General features: G+C 39.4%; 1 protein-coding gene across 4 annotated transcripts in view; it reads left to right on the forward strand.

Annotated features, from left to right (window-relative positions):
• Positions 1–13,035: 13,035 nt before the first annotated feature.
• si:ch211-126j24.1 (phosphofurin acidic cluster sorting protein 2) overlaps positions 13,036–16,679 on the forward strand; it is an 81,457-nt gene continuing 77,813 nt past the window's right edge. For 2 of the 4 annotated variants that reach the window (XM_056267848.1, XM_056267849.1), the window contains exon 1: positions 13,036–13,417. In XM_056267848.1, coding sequence (XP_056123823.1) covers positions 13,191–13,417 — 227 coding nt within the window. In that variant the 5' untranslated portion in view covers positions 13,036–13,190. The remainder of the gene's footprint in view (positions 13,418–16,679) is intronic. The other 2 variants (XM_056267850.1, XM_056267851.1) reach the window with 1 other exon arrangement.

Consider the following 16,679-nt stretch of genomic DNA (forward strand, 5'->3'; position numbering starts at 1 on the left):
TAAGGGCATGATTTCAGAGACTCGAACCATATAGCTGTGCTTGCCATAGATGCATTATATTTTTTAATACAAATGACTTTGATGCAATCATATAGTTATGTATACTGAAACTGTGTGTGGGTCATTGATTACTATGATACCACACAATAACAATTATACACAATTATACTGAGTCATTGAGGTCAGATCTCTGTGGTTGACTGGTGCTACTTCGCCCTCCTGAATAAACAGAAGTTAAGAGGTACCATACATCAACTCCGTCTGACATTATTATGATCATTTTATGATGTGTGTATTATATTATTGCATTATATTAAACCAGTGTGTTTTGGAATTGGTATTATGACATTTATATTTTGTTTTCAAATGCACTTTTATTATCAATAGCTCCGTCTTCCACAATTGCCTACATTTAAACTTTTTATCGTTTCCATATTTCATCATGGGCAAAGGCTACTATTAGATGGATGGATGGATATATTTTAATATGTATTCTATAGATATATAGTATTTTTACACTTGATTTATTACAGCTTGATTGGAAACAACACACAATAAAACAACACAAAGCAATACATATATTTTCAATTCCCGTCACACGTCTCTGTCGATCTCAAACATGCTCTTGGTAAACAAATACTCTAACACTTTTGATTAAACATTTCCAGTACAGTTTTAATGTGATATTCACAAGATTAAAACTGTTTATCTGTTTGTTTTAATTAAAAATCAACCCTGGGGTGGTAAAGATGCAGAAGTTGAAAAAACAGTAATATCATATAAACAGTAATAAGTCTTTTTGTGAGGAAAAACAAACATTAGCACAAATTACAACCGGTTTTCTCTGATGGATGGATGGATGGATGGATGGACTTTTCTTTTTTGCAGTCAATCATGATATAAATCTGAAGATGATAAGAAAGTTAATCAAATCTAAGCTTTAAAATGGTAGTCCTTTTGTCTGTGTTTATTGTGGTGGCTACACATTAAAATAAGCCCAGCAGGAATAGCTGCTATCACAATCAAAACATCCAAATAAATATTAATAATCGTGGTCTCAAACTCCCCTGTAAGTCTCCAGAGCTCCTGAAGACCTTGATCAGCTGGATCAGGGGGCTGTGGTTAAACTCTACAGGACAGTGAGTTTGAGGCCACTGATTCAAAGCCATCCAGCTAAATTAACAAACAACAACAATTTATCCCATGTTCATGCCATTCCCCTAGAAAAATACATTTGTTGTTTATGGTAATCAGTTTATTGTCTAAGGATGGCCTTTTAGGGTGATTTGAAGAGACATGGCATCCCTTTTTTACCCTTCACTTCTAGCATGCAAACAAAAACCCATGTTTTGTGTCTACTGAAAAGCATCACAAAGAATCTGATGAAATTATGACCACTGTGGGGTAGGTCCCATTAATACAAAGACGCCGTCAGCAACTGTGGGGAAGTCGGAGTGTTAAGTCAATCAAAACTACAAATGTAAATGTTTTATTAACAACGTTCGGGAGGAGCACGTTCAGATAATCTATCCAATCAGCGCAAGAGGAAGCTTATATATAGAGCCGACGTACCTCTGTGTGTTTTTCCAGCATCCCTCCCTCAACCACAACTCCTCAATCTCAATTATTACTATCCCATCCAGGGATGGGGGAACTGCTCTGGATTCGGGCCAAACCCTTTCCTCGGACGACACGGCAAATTTGCATATTTTATACTATATCTGATTATATGTTAGTCTGAACTCGTACATTTATTTTAATGGGACAAAATAGTTGGTTGGCGGACACTGCCATTATTTATTTATTTATTTATTTTTTTTTTAACCTTTATTTAACCAGGAAGTCCCTTGAGACGAGGGAGACCTGGCCAAGACAGCACACCAGTTACAATTTAAATACAAATACAACATAGTCAAAAACAAACAAACAAGCATCACACATAAAAGAAAAGAGTAACTCAGCTCAAGCACGCAAACAAAGAACCAGACTGGTGCGGCCATCTTGGATGGATAGATGCAGAGCCATAGAGAGAAAGAGTTGCGACACGCTTTGATGTCGCCGCGACGGCTGTCACGTGGTTCATGTAAGCCCCAATAGTTCCAAAATACGCGGGCTGTCATGTTCTTCTATGGACAGACAGCAGCGATTGCATTATTAAACGGTAAATATAAAATAAAACACACACCCAAGTACTTTTTAAGCTGTTATTGCGTTTTGTTAATGTCAGTTTTGCATTTGGAGAGGCAGGGTGACAACTTAGATAAGTTTTAGGCTATATTTTTGGAGGGAAACGCTAGTGTTCATGTTCGCATGGGTAGTAATAGCACTGGCTTTAGCGGCTCTAACTTAACTTTTCCATGTCATTCATCTGATGATGGACGTCTCATGATATTTATTTTAGCACAACTGGGCTGTATTAGGCTATTGATTCCCGTGATCTTGCTTATAAATTCCGATTCAGCCATTAGCCTATACCTTCGTGATCACGCAAAGAGGTCTGCGGTCCGTTCAGAACTCCAACCAACATAAAATATAAATAATTACGCTGTGCATGTACAAATGAATGATTTAGGAGGGAAATAGACTGCTCCCATAACGTAGAAAGCAACGACTATATACAGCAATGTTCGGTAAATATTCAACCGAAAAATATTCTTCATAAAATTAAACCGGAGAGATAGTTAATGAGTGAATTAACTATGTTCCTAAATACATATAAGAACATGCATAGCCCTAACCCATTTAAATAAATGAATTGTGTGTGTGTATGTATATAATATTATATATAGGCTATATATATATATATATATATATATATATATATATATATATATATATATATATATATATATATACATATAAAATATTATTAAAAATATTATATATTATATACATCAGGTTACCAGTTAGCTAACGTTAGTGAAGTGTTGGTCACGTAAGCTATCGCTGCAATTAACCTATTATCTTCCAATAAACATTTACTAAAACTGGCTACATAAAATATAACTACAGACTAGATTCACGAGAGGTCGGCTAATGTGTGTAAAAGTAAAAAAAATACAGTAATTTCATTAATTTACCAGCGAACGTACTTCTGAAGCACTGAAAATGAATGGGGTTCAATGGAGAAACTATCAGTGTTTGGAACTATTGGCCGCTCCACGACACGCGTTACTTCCGCATTCCAAAGTTCCTATGGCGGTCTATCGGAGTGTCGCAACTCTTTTTCTCTATGGCTCTGGATAGATGGATAGATTATATGCCAAATATGAGTGGGCTGTCCATTCGCATTATATTTGAAAAAGATAAACAAAAACTGTATAACTGTAAGACTGGAAAAAACTGTAAGAGGAGGCTACTCTCTGAGAGAACAAGGGAAATTACCATTTGAAATCACAATCATTCTAATCTACTTCTCTTTTCCTCTTCCCCCACTCTCTCTCTCTCATGCTGAGATCACCTGAAGTTCATCCAAAATATATATGGGTTTAATGTGAACAATTTTCATACAGTTTATACATGTTTGGTATTATTTGAAATGTCTCAGTGCGACTGGTACAAATGTCTCATTTCCAAAGAAGTAAACCAAAAAGTAATAAGGTTTTTAAGAGTTTAGAGATAACATGCACACAAAGGAGGGTGGGATGGTTAAACCCTCCTGTTCTCAAATTCTGCAATTCTTTCAAAAAGAAATCTGCAAATTACCATTGTTAGCCCATGTCTCCATGTGAAAGAGGTTCTGGCTATATAATGAAACGCAGCAAAGGGATCGGGGCCTTCTGTACCTCAGATCAGCCCGTGGATGTTGAGAGCCGCCGGGACTCTCAGCTTCATGTGTCTCCTAATGTCGGGTTCGCATCTCTTCTCTTTATTCCAGAGCATTTGGTGTTATTGTATTGATATATTGAACCGATTATGAAATTGGCATGATACATTTACCTGACATAATAAATTGTTACATTTGATTATAATTGACTTTGACATTATTTTCATTCAAGAGTTAAAAAGAATAGTCAAACATTTGCTCACATTTAATGATGCACGGATATCATTAAAAACCTTTTCATTTATGGAGTCAGATGAAATAACGAGAAAATACATATGAGAAATGTATTTGATTTAATCAAAATTACTTTGCCACGCGGAAAGGCAGTAACACGCAGAGTCCTTCTCCGCTGATCGGATGCCTCCATTGGGCCGATTGAGCAGTTGGTTAATGTTCACATCCATAAACCTGTTATCAGAAGCCCAGTAAATTGCAAGTAAGTCTGTCCATTTCCAATTTATTGAATGGGCAATAGTAGGTTGGGCCTCTGATGACCCCCGTTGTACACTGGTTTGTCCACAAACCCGATTACAAAAGAGTTGCCTCTCTCTCTTCCAGGTTTAGCATGAAGGGAGAGTTTTTAGGATGCTGTCTTAAATGTGCAGCTGTCTTGAGAAGAGTGTGCATCTGACAGCTCTTAGAGCAGTGTTTCCCAACCCTGCTCCTGGAGGCACATTTTGAGTGTCTCTTTTATCTGACCCACATATTTCTGGTCTTGGAGTCTGATTCAGGTGTGATTGATTAGAAAGAGTTGGGAAATGTGTAGTGTTGGTGAGCCTCCAGGACCAGGGTTGGGAAACACTGCCTTAGGCTGCGTTTACACTTGGCATTAACATGTGACCTGTATCCGGATGTTGTCCACATACACATTGAAAAGACTAGTGTAAACGCGCTTCTGATGGGAATGTTATCCGATCAGCATGTCCCGGTCCGGAGGTAGTCGAGGACGCATTGTGATCACTGTCATTATTCCCCCTCCTCTCTCCGGGAATTGAGAGCTGTGTGGTTTTGCGATACAGTCGAGTGCGAAGTACATCGCAAATATACTGAAATGTTTGCTTTCGCACCCTAAAGTTGCATAACCATTAATTTTATGTAAAGAACGTGCATTTTTCCCACCACAGCTGGCAACGTTCTCGGATAGGTTTCTCTGTACCGTTTCCATTAAGGCATCTATCCACATTATTAGTACTTGCAGCCTCTTCATCCTACTCATTTTGGGAGATTTGTAAAATGTACCCCGACTGAAAACTGTTTTTAAAAGAAAACCCACCACTTCAGGCCGACTTTGCACCGGAGTCATCTTTTTTCTTTTGGCGCGGGAATGTGAGATCCGATCTGTGATCCAGATACAGAAGCCACTTGATGTGGACAGGTGTAAACGCACCGTGTCCTGATTGGCTTATGATCCGATCTGCTTGATCGGATCACGGTGATCGCATTTAATGCCAAGTGAAAATGCAGCCTTAGAGTCATGTAGAATCAAGAAAAAAGGGAGAGGAGACAGCAGTCGTGCTAAATTGTACAAAATACATTCGGAGGAGATCTTCTTACCTCGTCTAATTCATCTGTGAACTCCTGGTGTTTGACTCCCATCTCCTCCAGACTGGTGCTGCCTGAAGTCAAAGAGGAGCAGACTGAACTGGCCTTCCCAACGTAAACAACAACATAGTGTCGGCCCAGATCCGGCCCACGTCTGGTACGCATTGAATCTACATGTACTCCCGGATCTGGGCAGACACTATGTTGCTGTCTGGGTCATGAATTGAGAAATTTTCCACCGTCTTTGGGATTATGGACGTCTCTCACCTAGAATGAGATCCAAAAATAAACGACAGGATGAACGCAAAAAGTCACAAACAAGCCCACAAAATGTCACAGAAACTCGACCACTTCCGGGAGTTGCTGATGGTGGTGAATGTCGAACATTCAGGTAAGACTTTCAGCTCTCCTGTAAGTAGTTATTTCGATTCTTACAGATTCTGAAGGTGAAGGAGAAGCTGGTCAGCCTTCAGAAAATCCTGGCACCATTAGACCTCTTTTGGTTTGAGGGTCATGTGAGCTGCCTGAAAAACTTGTGCAAAGAAATCTGCCGACACGGTAAAACAAACCGCAACAGCAACATCAGCAAAATCTGGTGCTGTTGAGCTGCAAAAGAGAGGAAAACACTCAGGTTTTTCAGGAAGACATCACCTTGGGAGGATTTATCTCGCCCGCTCTACCTCCTCGATTGTTATGTTTTGGAAGACAGGTAGGTGGTCAGCCTGGAATAAAAACTATTCTGCAGCTTTTGCAAGTTACTCTCCTCCAGGCGATCAAAACACAAAACATTCTGAGCGTTCTGTCTCTATGAAAATTGGAAGTGGACATTCCATTTGTAAGTGATCAAAAAACACTTACCAAGAACTCCTGGGATCGCATTTGGCCTGGGACTGACTCCTCAGCAGCTCTGATTTCAAGAGCCAGCTCTCCGTAGCACATTGCTCATCTTCCTCCCCTCAAGAGCACACGCTGGTCCTTTAGCCTGTCCAGCTCCTAGAGTTGGCTCTCCTCCTCCTGCAGATCCAAGATGGAGGCCATTGGTACCTTGATAAATTCAGCAATGATTTCCTTGCGCTTATTGTACATGTCAACATGGCTACTTTAATCTTAATGTGGTGATGCGATCGACCATTATAGTTATTATGGGCGGATATGATACGTTATGCGGATATAGACCAATTTCGAGCCGACGTCACAGTTACGTCACAGCGCTAGCTGGAGGCAAAACAAACGGACAACTGGAGGCGGCCAATACAAACCAGCACAGATTCGGCTACATAATAAGGAGCTTAAATTATTATTATTATCATTAAATGTCATCTTGTTGTGTTGTTGGGTGCAAGAATCGATGAAAAATGAATATGCTGTATCTGAAATTTTTATTTCTAGAAAATATTCACATCATTAAAATTGCACCGTAATGTCACTCTTTACAGTGTCGTCTTCTCGGCGCTGGCTCGGCAGAACTGCGGATCGTACCACACAAGTCTTGTACATGACCATTCAGCACATAGTTATAAAGATTTCTAAATATTTATATGCCCTCAGTTTCTCTTTACGCTCGGTTTCTCTATCGGATAGGTGTAGAAGTCAGGCTACTCAACCGGAGGTAGCGTTAACGTTAATCCTGTCAGACCGTCCATCCATTGAGTGAGCGTGTACAGTACGGGTCAGCCAATCTGGTTCCGTCCGTTAAAATTAACTTTTGCAAATAACAACCGCGGTCCTGGACACTGAGTGACCTTGCACGTTAAGATAAAATCGGATTTTCTCCAGTCATTGTTAAAAAACAAGCTAACAAAACTTGCAAACTAGCGTTAGTGAAGCGGCTAGAGGGATCGTTCTGCCTCCACCTAAGCTCCGCCCACAAAAAAACGTCACCATGTTTACCAACTGAAAATTGGTCAATAAAGGGAGATGAGACTGACATCTAACAAAGCGCGTCATTCTGGGTCCTGGAAGTGACGTAATTTCTGGCGCGCCGTGTTTATGTCCAAGAGTGTGGCTGCAAATGTTTGTCTTTGTGAGCTGTTAACTTGCACGCCATGGAGTGCCCTGGGCGGTGCGAGCAGTGATGGGAATAACGGCGTTATAAATAAACGGCGTTACTAACGGCGTTATCTTTTTCAGTAACGAGTAATCAAACGAATTACTGTTTCCCCCGTTACAACGCAGTTACCGTTACTGACAAAAAAAATGTGGCGTTACTATTATTGAACTCACTGAAGCGGTTTTCATCCGAGTATAGGCTCTCTCTCCGCCATAGGACCTGCAAAGTTTTTTTCTCTGGTGTGTGTGTGTTTATGAGGCGCCGGAGTGGACAAAAGCGAAGCGAACGGCGCGAGCGCGCTCAATGCGCGAGAGAGACCGAATGTGTCCGAGAGCGCGCTCAACAGTTGCGCAAGAGAGACCGAGGGTGTCCGAGCATTATATAGTTTGTTTTTTAAATAAATGACATATTTCAGCATTAGACAGCATTATCTATAGCCTATTGGAATCATCTGCAACGTTAATTAATTTACATGGTTATACAAATAAAATCTATAACACAGAAAACATCTTTGTTTGATCGGTTGTAAACACGTGCGGCAAACATGTCTAGAATTTGGCTTAAATAACCTCTGATGATGACGTTCGCTATAGGTTATAAAAATAAACCCCCAAAATATTATATTTTAGTATTATATATTTTTTTTTTGGTAAATTGTTCAGTATTATATTGAGAGAGCACTTGTTAAACTGTTTACTTTTGTTAGGAAGAAAATACTTAGGCTACAGTATGTCTACTAGTTGTGAGGTTGTGTAACAGTTTTATCATTTTAATATGCACAAAGAGTATGCATATTTTTTATTATTATTTATTCATTTTTGGTACATTTCTTAAGAAGCATAATGTATATTTAAACTTTAAAAATACTGTGCGATATTAAGTATAAACCATGATGTTTTATTGTTCTACTATAGTAATGCTAATATTTAGAATAGTATTGAATTTAATAGGCGTCTCTCACATTGTCCCACAGCAACATTAAAATAGAATAAATTATTATTATAAAACATTAAACACTAATCTACACTAAGTGTCCATTTCATTAATTTAACATATTTAATACTGGGGGCATCCAAATTATTTGACATAGGCCTATTTGATTTTTTTTTTTTTAAGTAATGCAATAGTTACTTTCTCTGGTAATTAGTTACTTTTATAATGATGAAACTCAGTTACTAACTCAGTTACTATTTGTGAGAAGTAACTAGTAACTATAACTAATTACTTTTTTTAAGTAACATGCTCAACACTGGGTGCGAGTCACCATCCGCAGTGACACTGGGCCAGGAGGTGTTGCAGCAGGCTTTGTGGCCGCTGTTAGGCTTTATGCGACCCTTTTCTAGTCATGTGAATTATGATTACCTGCATGCGGTAGTGATTGCCTGAACTGGAACGCTTCTGAACGGATTGGATTGTGTTTTCCCCTGCAAGCTGCCTCTTCGACCACTCCTGCCTTTTACCGGAACGGCGCATTTGCTGTATGTAACTTTAATCCTGATTCAGATCATCAGCTCGTTAGGAAAGAGCTCTATGAACTGAACTGGGAGGGTCAGATAAAGGAGACATATAAAATGTGCCGAGCTGTGGGTCCCCGGGACCAGGATTGAAAACCACTGGCCTAAAGCACAGGATCTCAACTCTGGACCTCTAGATACACTTTCCTGCAAGTTTACCTCCAACCTTGATCAAGTTCACCTGCCTGTAGCTTTCTGGTAATCCTGGAGACCTTGATTAGGTTTGTCTAATTAGGGTTGGAGCTAAACTCAACAGGAAAGTGAATCTCGAGGGCCAGAGTTGCCCACATCTGGTGTATGGGGTCATATAGCAGTCACTAAGGGGAGCACTCATTGTAAAACCTAAAATGACAAATTAGACACCCTATGACAAAGTTTAGGAGGAGTCGAAAGCTGCTCCTGGAGGGCCACTATCCTGCAGAGTTTAGCTCCAACCGTGATCAAGCCCACCCGCCTGTAGCTTTCTAGAGGTCCTGAAGACCTTTATTAGCTTGTTCAGGGGCCTGTACCATGATGGCAGTTGAACAAACTCAGGGTAACAGGATTAGTTTTGAGTTGACAAAACCAAACCAATCCAACCAGGCTTTGTTGGTACCATGATGCGGATCATCAACTTCCTCTGTCGACTCAGGCTTTGATCCTGAGTTTAGGTGTGACATCAGCAGCGAACAGCCAATCACGCGCTGAGAAAGAGTGAAACTGCGATTAATTTCTCCCGAGAGGAGCAACGCGATTCACTTCTTTTTTCTGCAGAATATTACGAGATTGAAAAACATTAAGAATTTAAACAAATTTACACAGCGAGAAGAAAATAGCTGTCTATGAAAGGACAACTAAAAGAAAAAGCCTTTCTAAATCAGTGCAAGTAAAGGTTGTGAAGTTAGTTTATACAGCTGATAAAGGTATAGAGACAATTTAACTTTTAAACTCACATGCATGTTGTCATTTTATAGCTTAATCTATTAATTCTAAAGCGTGTTTATATTACCTTTATATAATTATGCATTTAAACTGTGCATAATAATAATTGATTTTTTTTTTTTTTTACATGTGTGATCGATTAAGTGTATAATAAATCATAAATAATATCTAAATCTCCAAAATTATTATTCTAAAGAAGCATTACTAAAAGCCAGACGATTTTGTCTTTAAAAAGCATTTGCTATGTAGTGACCTTTAATTTGGAGTAGAAACAGGTGGAGTGACTTTAGCGCATCAGACATGTGACACTTTGCTCACAGCTGATTGGTCCAAATTCGGTTTGCAACCTCTTACCTGGAGCATCACCTGTCCCGGACCAGGTTAGCCGTGGAGTGTAAGTTACTATGGCGATGAACACAGCTAAAAGCCAAACCACTTTCATGGTGCCTAAAACCCAGGGTTGGTGCAAACTAAACTAAAACATACCTGGCTAGCCACCTAAACCGGCTTCATGGTATAGACCCCAGGTGTGTTTTATTAGAGTTGGAGCTAAACAGTGGCTGTGTCTGAAATCGCCCCCTATATCCTTAAATAGGGCACTATTTCAGGCGACAGTCATTTGTAGTAGGGCTGCACTATTTGGGGAAAATGTCATATTGCGATTAATGAGGTCAATATTGCGATTGCGATATAATAAACAAATGGTTTCATGAGTCAACTTGCTCGGTTCTAAAGTAAAATGCACACACAGATTAGTGATCATTCTGTCTATTAATGTGTATTTCTCAACTCAAACTAGCAACAACAACTAAATGATTGATAACACCTATAATGATCAATAAACCATTGATGTCTGGATAAAAATGACGACACCCCCCACATTTTAAACGTTAATTATAGCCATCCAACATTACAGTGATTCCATCAATACAATTGAAAGCTATCAACTTTTAAATATTTATTAGGCTTAAAAAATAATAATAACAGCTTTTAAATTAAGTGAACTTCAAACAATCCTCACATAAACCCATAATAAATGCCATATTTACCTGTGCCCTTCCTGTCTTAACAGGTAGGATTGAGGATTTATATACAGATTTATATACAGAAATTGAATAAAGTTATCAAACAGTCTGCGCTGCATGAATTATAAATTATATATATAGACTAATCCTTATTAAACCCACAAAACTTCTTTAGTCAAGAGCAGTGAGTAATTTTCTGTTCCCTTTGTTCTTTGATTAACTTTACTGACGGAACGCTTTATTCGTTGCTGGCCCTTTAAGAGCAGCCGTTGCCGAGACGCGGATCTCTCACGCGCCTCATTCTCTCACAAGCACAACTCTTTTTGTCCATCATAAGACTGCTCTTATGTTATGAAGATAATCGACAAAACGACATTTTGGCATAATTGTGTGTGTTATTGTTCGTTCAAGCTCGAAAGAGAACTGTATTCTGGCACGCGGTCTGTGCATGCGCATTATACCAGAGACCCTATAAGGACTTTGATTATACTGGCGCGCGTTTTTCTGTGAGTCACATTCAGGACATTCACAGGCAGCGCGCTCTCTTTTGACTTCTTGTCGTGCAAAATGGTTTTAAGGCATTTGCACGAATAAGAGCGGGATCATGTAACACTAGTCAAAGGATGACAAAAAAGAAGAGATGCTGTGTTCATATAAAATCGCGGCATTTTGCGTTATATAATCGCATAGGTTTGACATCGCGATTACGATTGCGATTCGATTAATCGTGCAGCACTAATTTGTAGTGGTGTCCAAAACCATAGTGGACGCTATTGAGTGCACTCAATTAATCCCACAATGCACTGTGAGAGTCGAGTACCGAATGAATTCCCGCGTCTGACCAGAAGATGGCGCCACAGCTGAATCATCCATCCATTACAAACCGCTGGTCCAATGTGGCTACAGCGTAATATCATCCATATAAATCCTTTTTAATTGGTTATTAAATTGTTTAATTAAGGTTTATAGACAGTTTCCATGACAGAGTTTAAGATAAATCTTGTCATCTTCCTATTGGAGCTGCCAGTTTGCTAAGTTTCAAATAGCCTAATTATATAACAATAAGCACAAACTATACATAAGCAGCAGCTCATCCCATCCAAATTCACTCACTCGTTTTCATTCACTCACTCACTTGCATTCCCTTCAAGTGAATATATAGTGTATATAGACTATAGTGCTTCTCAGGATGCCTCCCTCATCAAACACACCCAATTCAAGTCTGTCAGTCTGTACTAATGAGCTGATGAGTTGAATCAGGGAGACAGTAAAGTTGTGCAGTGGTGTGGGTCCCCAGGACAGGTTTGAGAAGCACTGCATCAGTGGTCTAATGTAGGCAATAGTGCATGAGGGTATAGGGGGGCGATTTGCAACTCATTACTTTTCCCAGTGAACTGGACATGTCATGCACCTCACCTTATCACAAATATGGAGGCAAAATGCCAGGGTCTATTCATGATGTACAAATATACGAGTCATTTGCACCACAAGTATAAATTATGCCACTTTAGACTTCACAATGTTTAAGTTCTAAATTAAAGCACACCAACTTTTCTTGCCCTCTCTGGTTGTCTTTTTCCGTGACACTGGGCACAAGCTCTGTTTAACCTAACCCACAGCCCGAGGTTTCCGAGTCTCTCTGGGCTGATGCCCGCTGAAGCCATTAGACCACAGAGGAGGCCTGGAGGTCAGAGGTAAACCCCGCTTTCAGAGACGGTGTACATTCAAACAATTGTACAATATGTATTGTAAAAAGTGCTAAATGTGTCTTGACATTCACAGTAGGCTAGTGTGTCAGCGGAATTTGTTTACTGTCTGGAACGATTCCATGATTCATTTAAGTCACTTTTTTTTTACATTTCACCTTTCATTCTCTTGGAGTTACTATGAATAGGCTATCTATTATGTTTCATTTTAAAATGATGTTGTTGTTTTAAATAAGACTGTACCAGTCTTATTTAGCCTCTAATTGTGTTTTCGCCTTATATGTTCTTCATACGCCACTGACTGACCTCGTTCTCAAAAAAACAGTAGCCTACAGTTATTTACGAACGGATCGCGAATCGTTTCGACCGAATCTTTCGAAAGAACGACTGGTTCGCGAGTGTCCTGAACTAGAGACGGAGCCCGTGATTCAGCGCCTGCTATCGGCCGAGGTCAGATCGCATGTGCTCCACATTCCCTTCTGAATCTGAAGCGAAGCTCCGCCTCTGACCATCGCAAATCTGTGTGAGAGAGAGATGAGCAGGAGCAGAAAGCCGTCCTGATAAGTGAGGTCCAGAAGCGTCCCAGTCCAGTTGAGTGTCGGTTCGATGATGGCCGCGGCTGTGGAGAGAGGAGGGGTCCGGGCCGCCTTCATGAGCCCGGGTGTCGGTGCCCCCGCTCCCGCACCCGCACCCGCGGCGCCCGGGGGATCAGCCATGGCCGGAGCTCTGGGCTCGGGCTCGGGTGCGGCGGGTTCGGCTCCCATCATGCCCGTCCCCATGAATTTGTTTGCAACGTGGGAGATTGACCGCTCATCTCCGAGCTGTGTTCCGAGGTACATCAAACCTAGCGCTATTATTGTTGATGTGTGTGAATAAAGCTTCAGTGTTCATGCATTTGTCTGGTTGCATGCTTTTCTGTGCATGCAACATGGGCTTTAACTCGCGCATGTTATGCTTGAGGTCAAAACAAAACTCGTGCATTCAGTGTTGTGATGCTGGTGGATATATGAACACATGGAAACATGAGTATGTTCATTTTAAAGGACATTTATAGACATGCCAAGTGTCTGTATTGACAGAAATCATCAATAGTTTTAATGTGCTTGTTTGGTAAAGCAGGTCACTACAAATCATATTAATGCCATGTTGTGATGCTGAAAAACCTGATATTTGGAAACATGTTAGTGTTTTTTTATAGGCACATTCCTTTGTGTTTAGTTTGGTTTACACACACACACAAACACACAATTATAAACACACCCACTAAAGTTAAATAATTGCAAATCAAAGCCTGTGATTAACATCTACATAATCATTGTTTGATTTCAATATCAGTCTTCTGATATATGCTGTCAACATGCTATTGTCTCGTTATAGTCCATTAATATCATGTAATAGTAACTTTGCATAAATTTACTGAAAATGACTTGGTTTGGATTGAAAATGAGGATCGAGCATGTTTTAAAAGCGCATGTTAATTGCATGAAGGCTTTTTAAGTGCTCAAAAGCCCTTTTGTGTAGTTAAATCAATGCACATTTGAGCTTTGTAATGGCCATGATGAACGGCATTTGTTTGCAACAACATGCATATTCTGCATGATTTTAAGATCAGGTTATAAACATACAGAAGGCTTTAACAGTTATAAATGCTGCATGCATGAGTGTTGAACTGGCACAAAAGTGCGGCACGTTTTTGTGAAAGCAAATCCTTCCATATAATGTCTGAAAGATGAATAGTGAAGGAGTTGATCAGCTCTACGTGTATTTGCACTATGTGTGTTCATATAGACCTCTATAGGGTGAAATAAAATGACTTAATGTGCTCATCATCCCAATATTTTCAAGAATTATCAATATGTTATTCCATTTCCCCCGTTATCACTTTTTCTCACAATTGTGAGTTATCTCATAATTTACTTTTTTCTCAGAATTGTAAGATATAGTTTATATCTCACAATTTGGACTTTATAACTCACAATTGCAAGTTTATATCTTACAATTCTAAAGAAAAAGTCAGAATTGCTCGATATAAACTCGCAAATTGGCAGTTCATATAATATCGCGCAAAACTTTTTTCTCAAAATTGTGAGATATAAACTTGCAATTGCCAGTTATAAAGTCCAAATTGCGAGATAAAAGGTCGAAATTACCTTTTTTATTTTCTATTTCGTGGCGGAAAAAAGCTTCCATAAATAGGAAAATAGAAACAAATGTGATGTGTCACACTGGCACTTTTGGGAACGCTTCTTTTTACCTTTAAATTATAAGGACAAATAAATAAGTAAACAAATAAAATGTAAAAAATAAAAGCGCATTGAATATGTCTTAAAATGCTAAATAAAATATATAGCTACATTTCACTAATTAAAAGTAATTAACATGTGCTCTTGGTATTTGTCAATTTTTTTTTACAATATTTTACAGTATTTATATAATAGGACAAAGTATATCGTACTCCCATATGAATTAGTATAATCGCATTTGTACATTTTCAGCTTTAGGAGTGGACCTTCATGCTCATTTACTGATGAATGGAAAGCTAAGTGTGTTCCGCTCACTGGATTTTCTATTAATCAAGCATTATAAAGCATAAACAAGCACATCCAGAGTTTGTTGTTTTCAACTGTCAGATCAAATCTTAACATAAAACAGACAGTATTGTAGAGTTTGGGAATCTAAAACAAAATGCATTTAATGGAACATCAGATTCACTAAATATGGCAGTTTACACATATAAATTCTGGTTGCACTTTATATTACAGTGTACTTACCCAAGAAAGCAATGGTAATATAAGATAAGTACATGGGTTAAGGTTATGTTTAGTGCTAGGTTCAGGGTTAGTACCAAGTTATAATCCAGTTACTGTAATAACTATGAGTACATACACAGGGAACAGGACTGTAAAATAAAGTGCTACCTAAATTCTGGTCATGGATGCAGTATTTGACAATACAATGGCCTTGACTATGTTTGCAATATATCACAAATGTTTTAGTTCGGTATGTAGCAAGTGTGGCTGTGTTCCACCTTTCTGTTGTTGTTGTTGGATGATGGCTGAGTACAGCGAGTGTCTTACGGATAGCACATTACGCTCCACAGAGAGCAGAGAGAACTGGTGGGACTAGATCAATCAGCTCGGCCCAGATGTGTCTCGATGGCGTCGGTAATGAGAGCAGAACCGTGTCTCGCGCTGGGACTCGCGGGCGTCCCTCATGGATCTGGACTTCAGTGGTTCACAGTCTCAAAGAAAGGCCAAATGTGAATATCACTGAAATGCCAAAGCTTTTTCTGCTCTGCTTCACACAGCGTGATGTCCTGAAGAACGATAGCTCTCCTAGACCCATTGGGCTTGGGAATCGAGAATCTGTTCTGTTCCAGAATGGTTCCTTTTCCATTTTCCCAGTTCTGTTAATGGATAATTGTACTTAAATGTTGTGAGAGTTCAGTGTTCTGAGTCGTGACTTGCATCACAATGGCTACGTTTACATGCAACCAAATAATCCATTACACTCTAACAAAATGCTGGGTTGTTTTAACCCAATTTTGAGTCAAATATGGACAAACTCAAACATTGGGTTAAAAATGTAATGAAAAAAATGTAACCCAATGGGTGGGTTTGTCCATATTTGACCCATATTGGGTTAAAACAACCCAGCATTTTAATCGGATTGACGGCTCAATCGGACTGAAAAGCCTTCATGTAAACGCCTTAACCGATCCGATTGAGCTCGATCCCAATAAAACTTCCATCGGATTGAAAGGGCTGGTTTATTCCTTTACTAATCCGGTCGAGAGGACATGTGAACACTTGATCGGATTGAAAGGGCTGGTTTATTCCTTTACTAATCCGGTCGAGAGGACATGTGAACACTTGATCGGATTGAAAGGGTTGGTTTATTCCTTTACTAATCCGGTCGAGAGGACATGTGAACACTTGATCGGATTGAAAGGGCTGGTTTATTCCTTTACTAATCCGGTCGAGAGGACATGTGAACACTTGATCGGATTGAAAGGGTTGGTTTATTCCTTTACTAATCCGGTCGGGAGGACATGTGAACACTTGATCGGATTGAAAGGGTTGGTTTATTCCTTTA

This window comes from Rhinichthys klamathensis, unplaced genomic scaffold, assembly GCF_029890125.1.
Source record: "Rhinichthys klamathensis goyatoka isolate OS25496 unplaced genomic scaffold, OSU_Roscu_1.1 h1tg000264l_1, whole genome shotgun sequence".
NCBI lineage: Eukaryota > Metazoa > Chordata > Actinopteri > Cypriniformes > Leuciscidae > Rhinichthys > Rhinichthys klamathensis.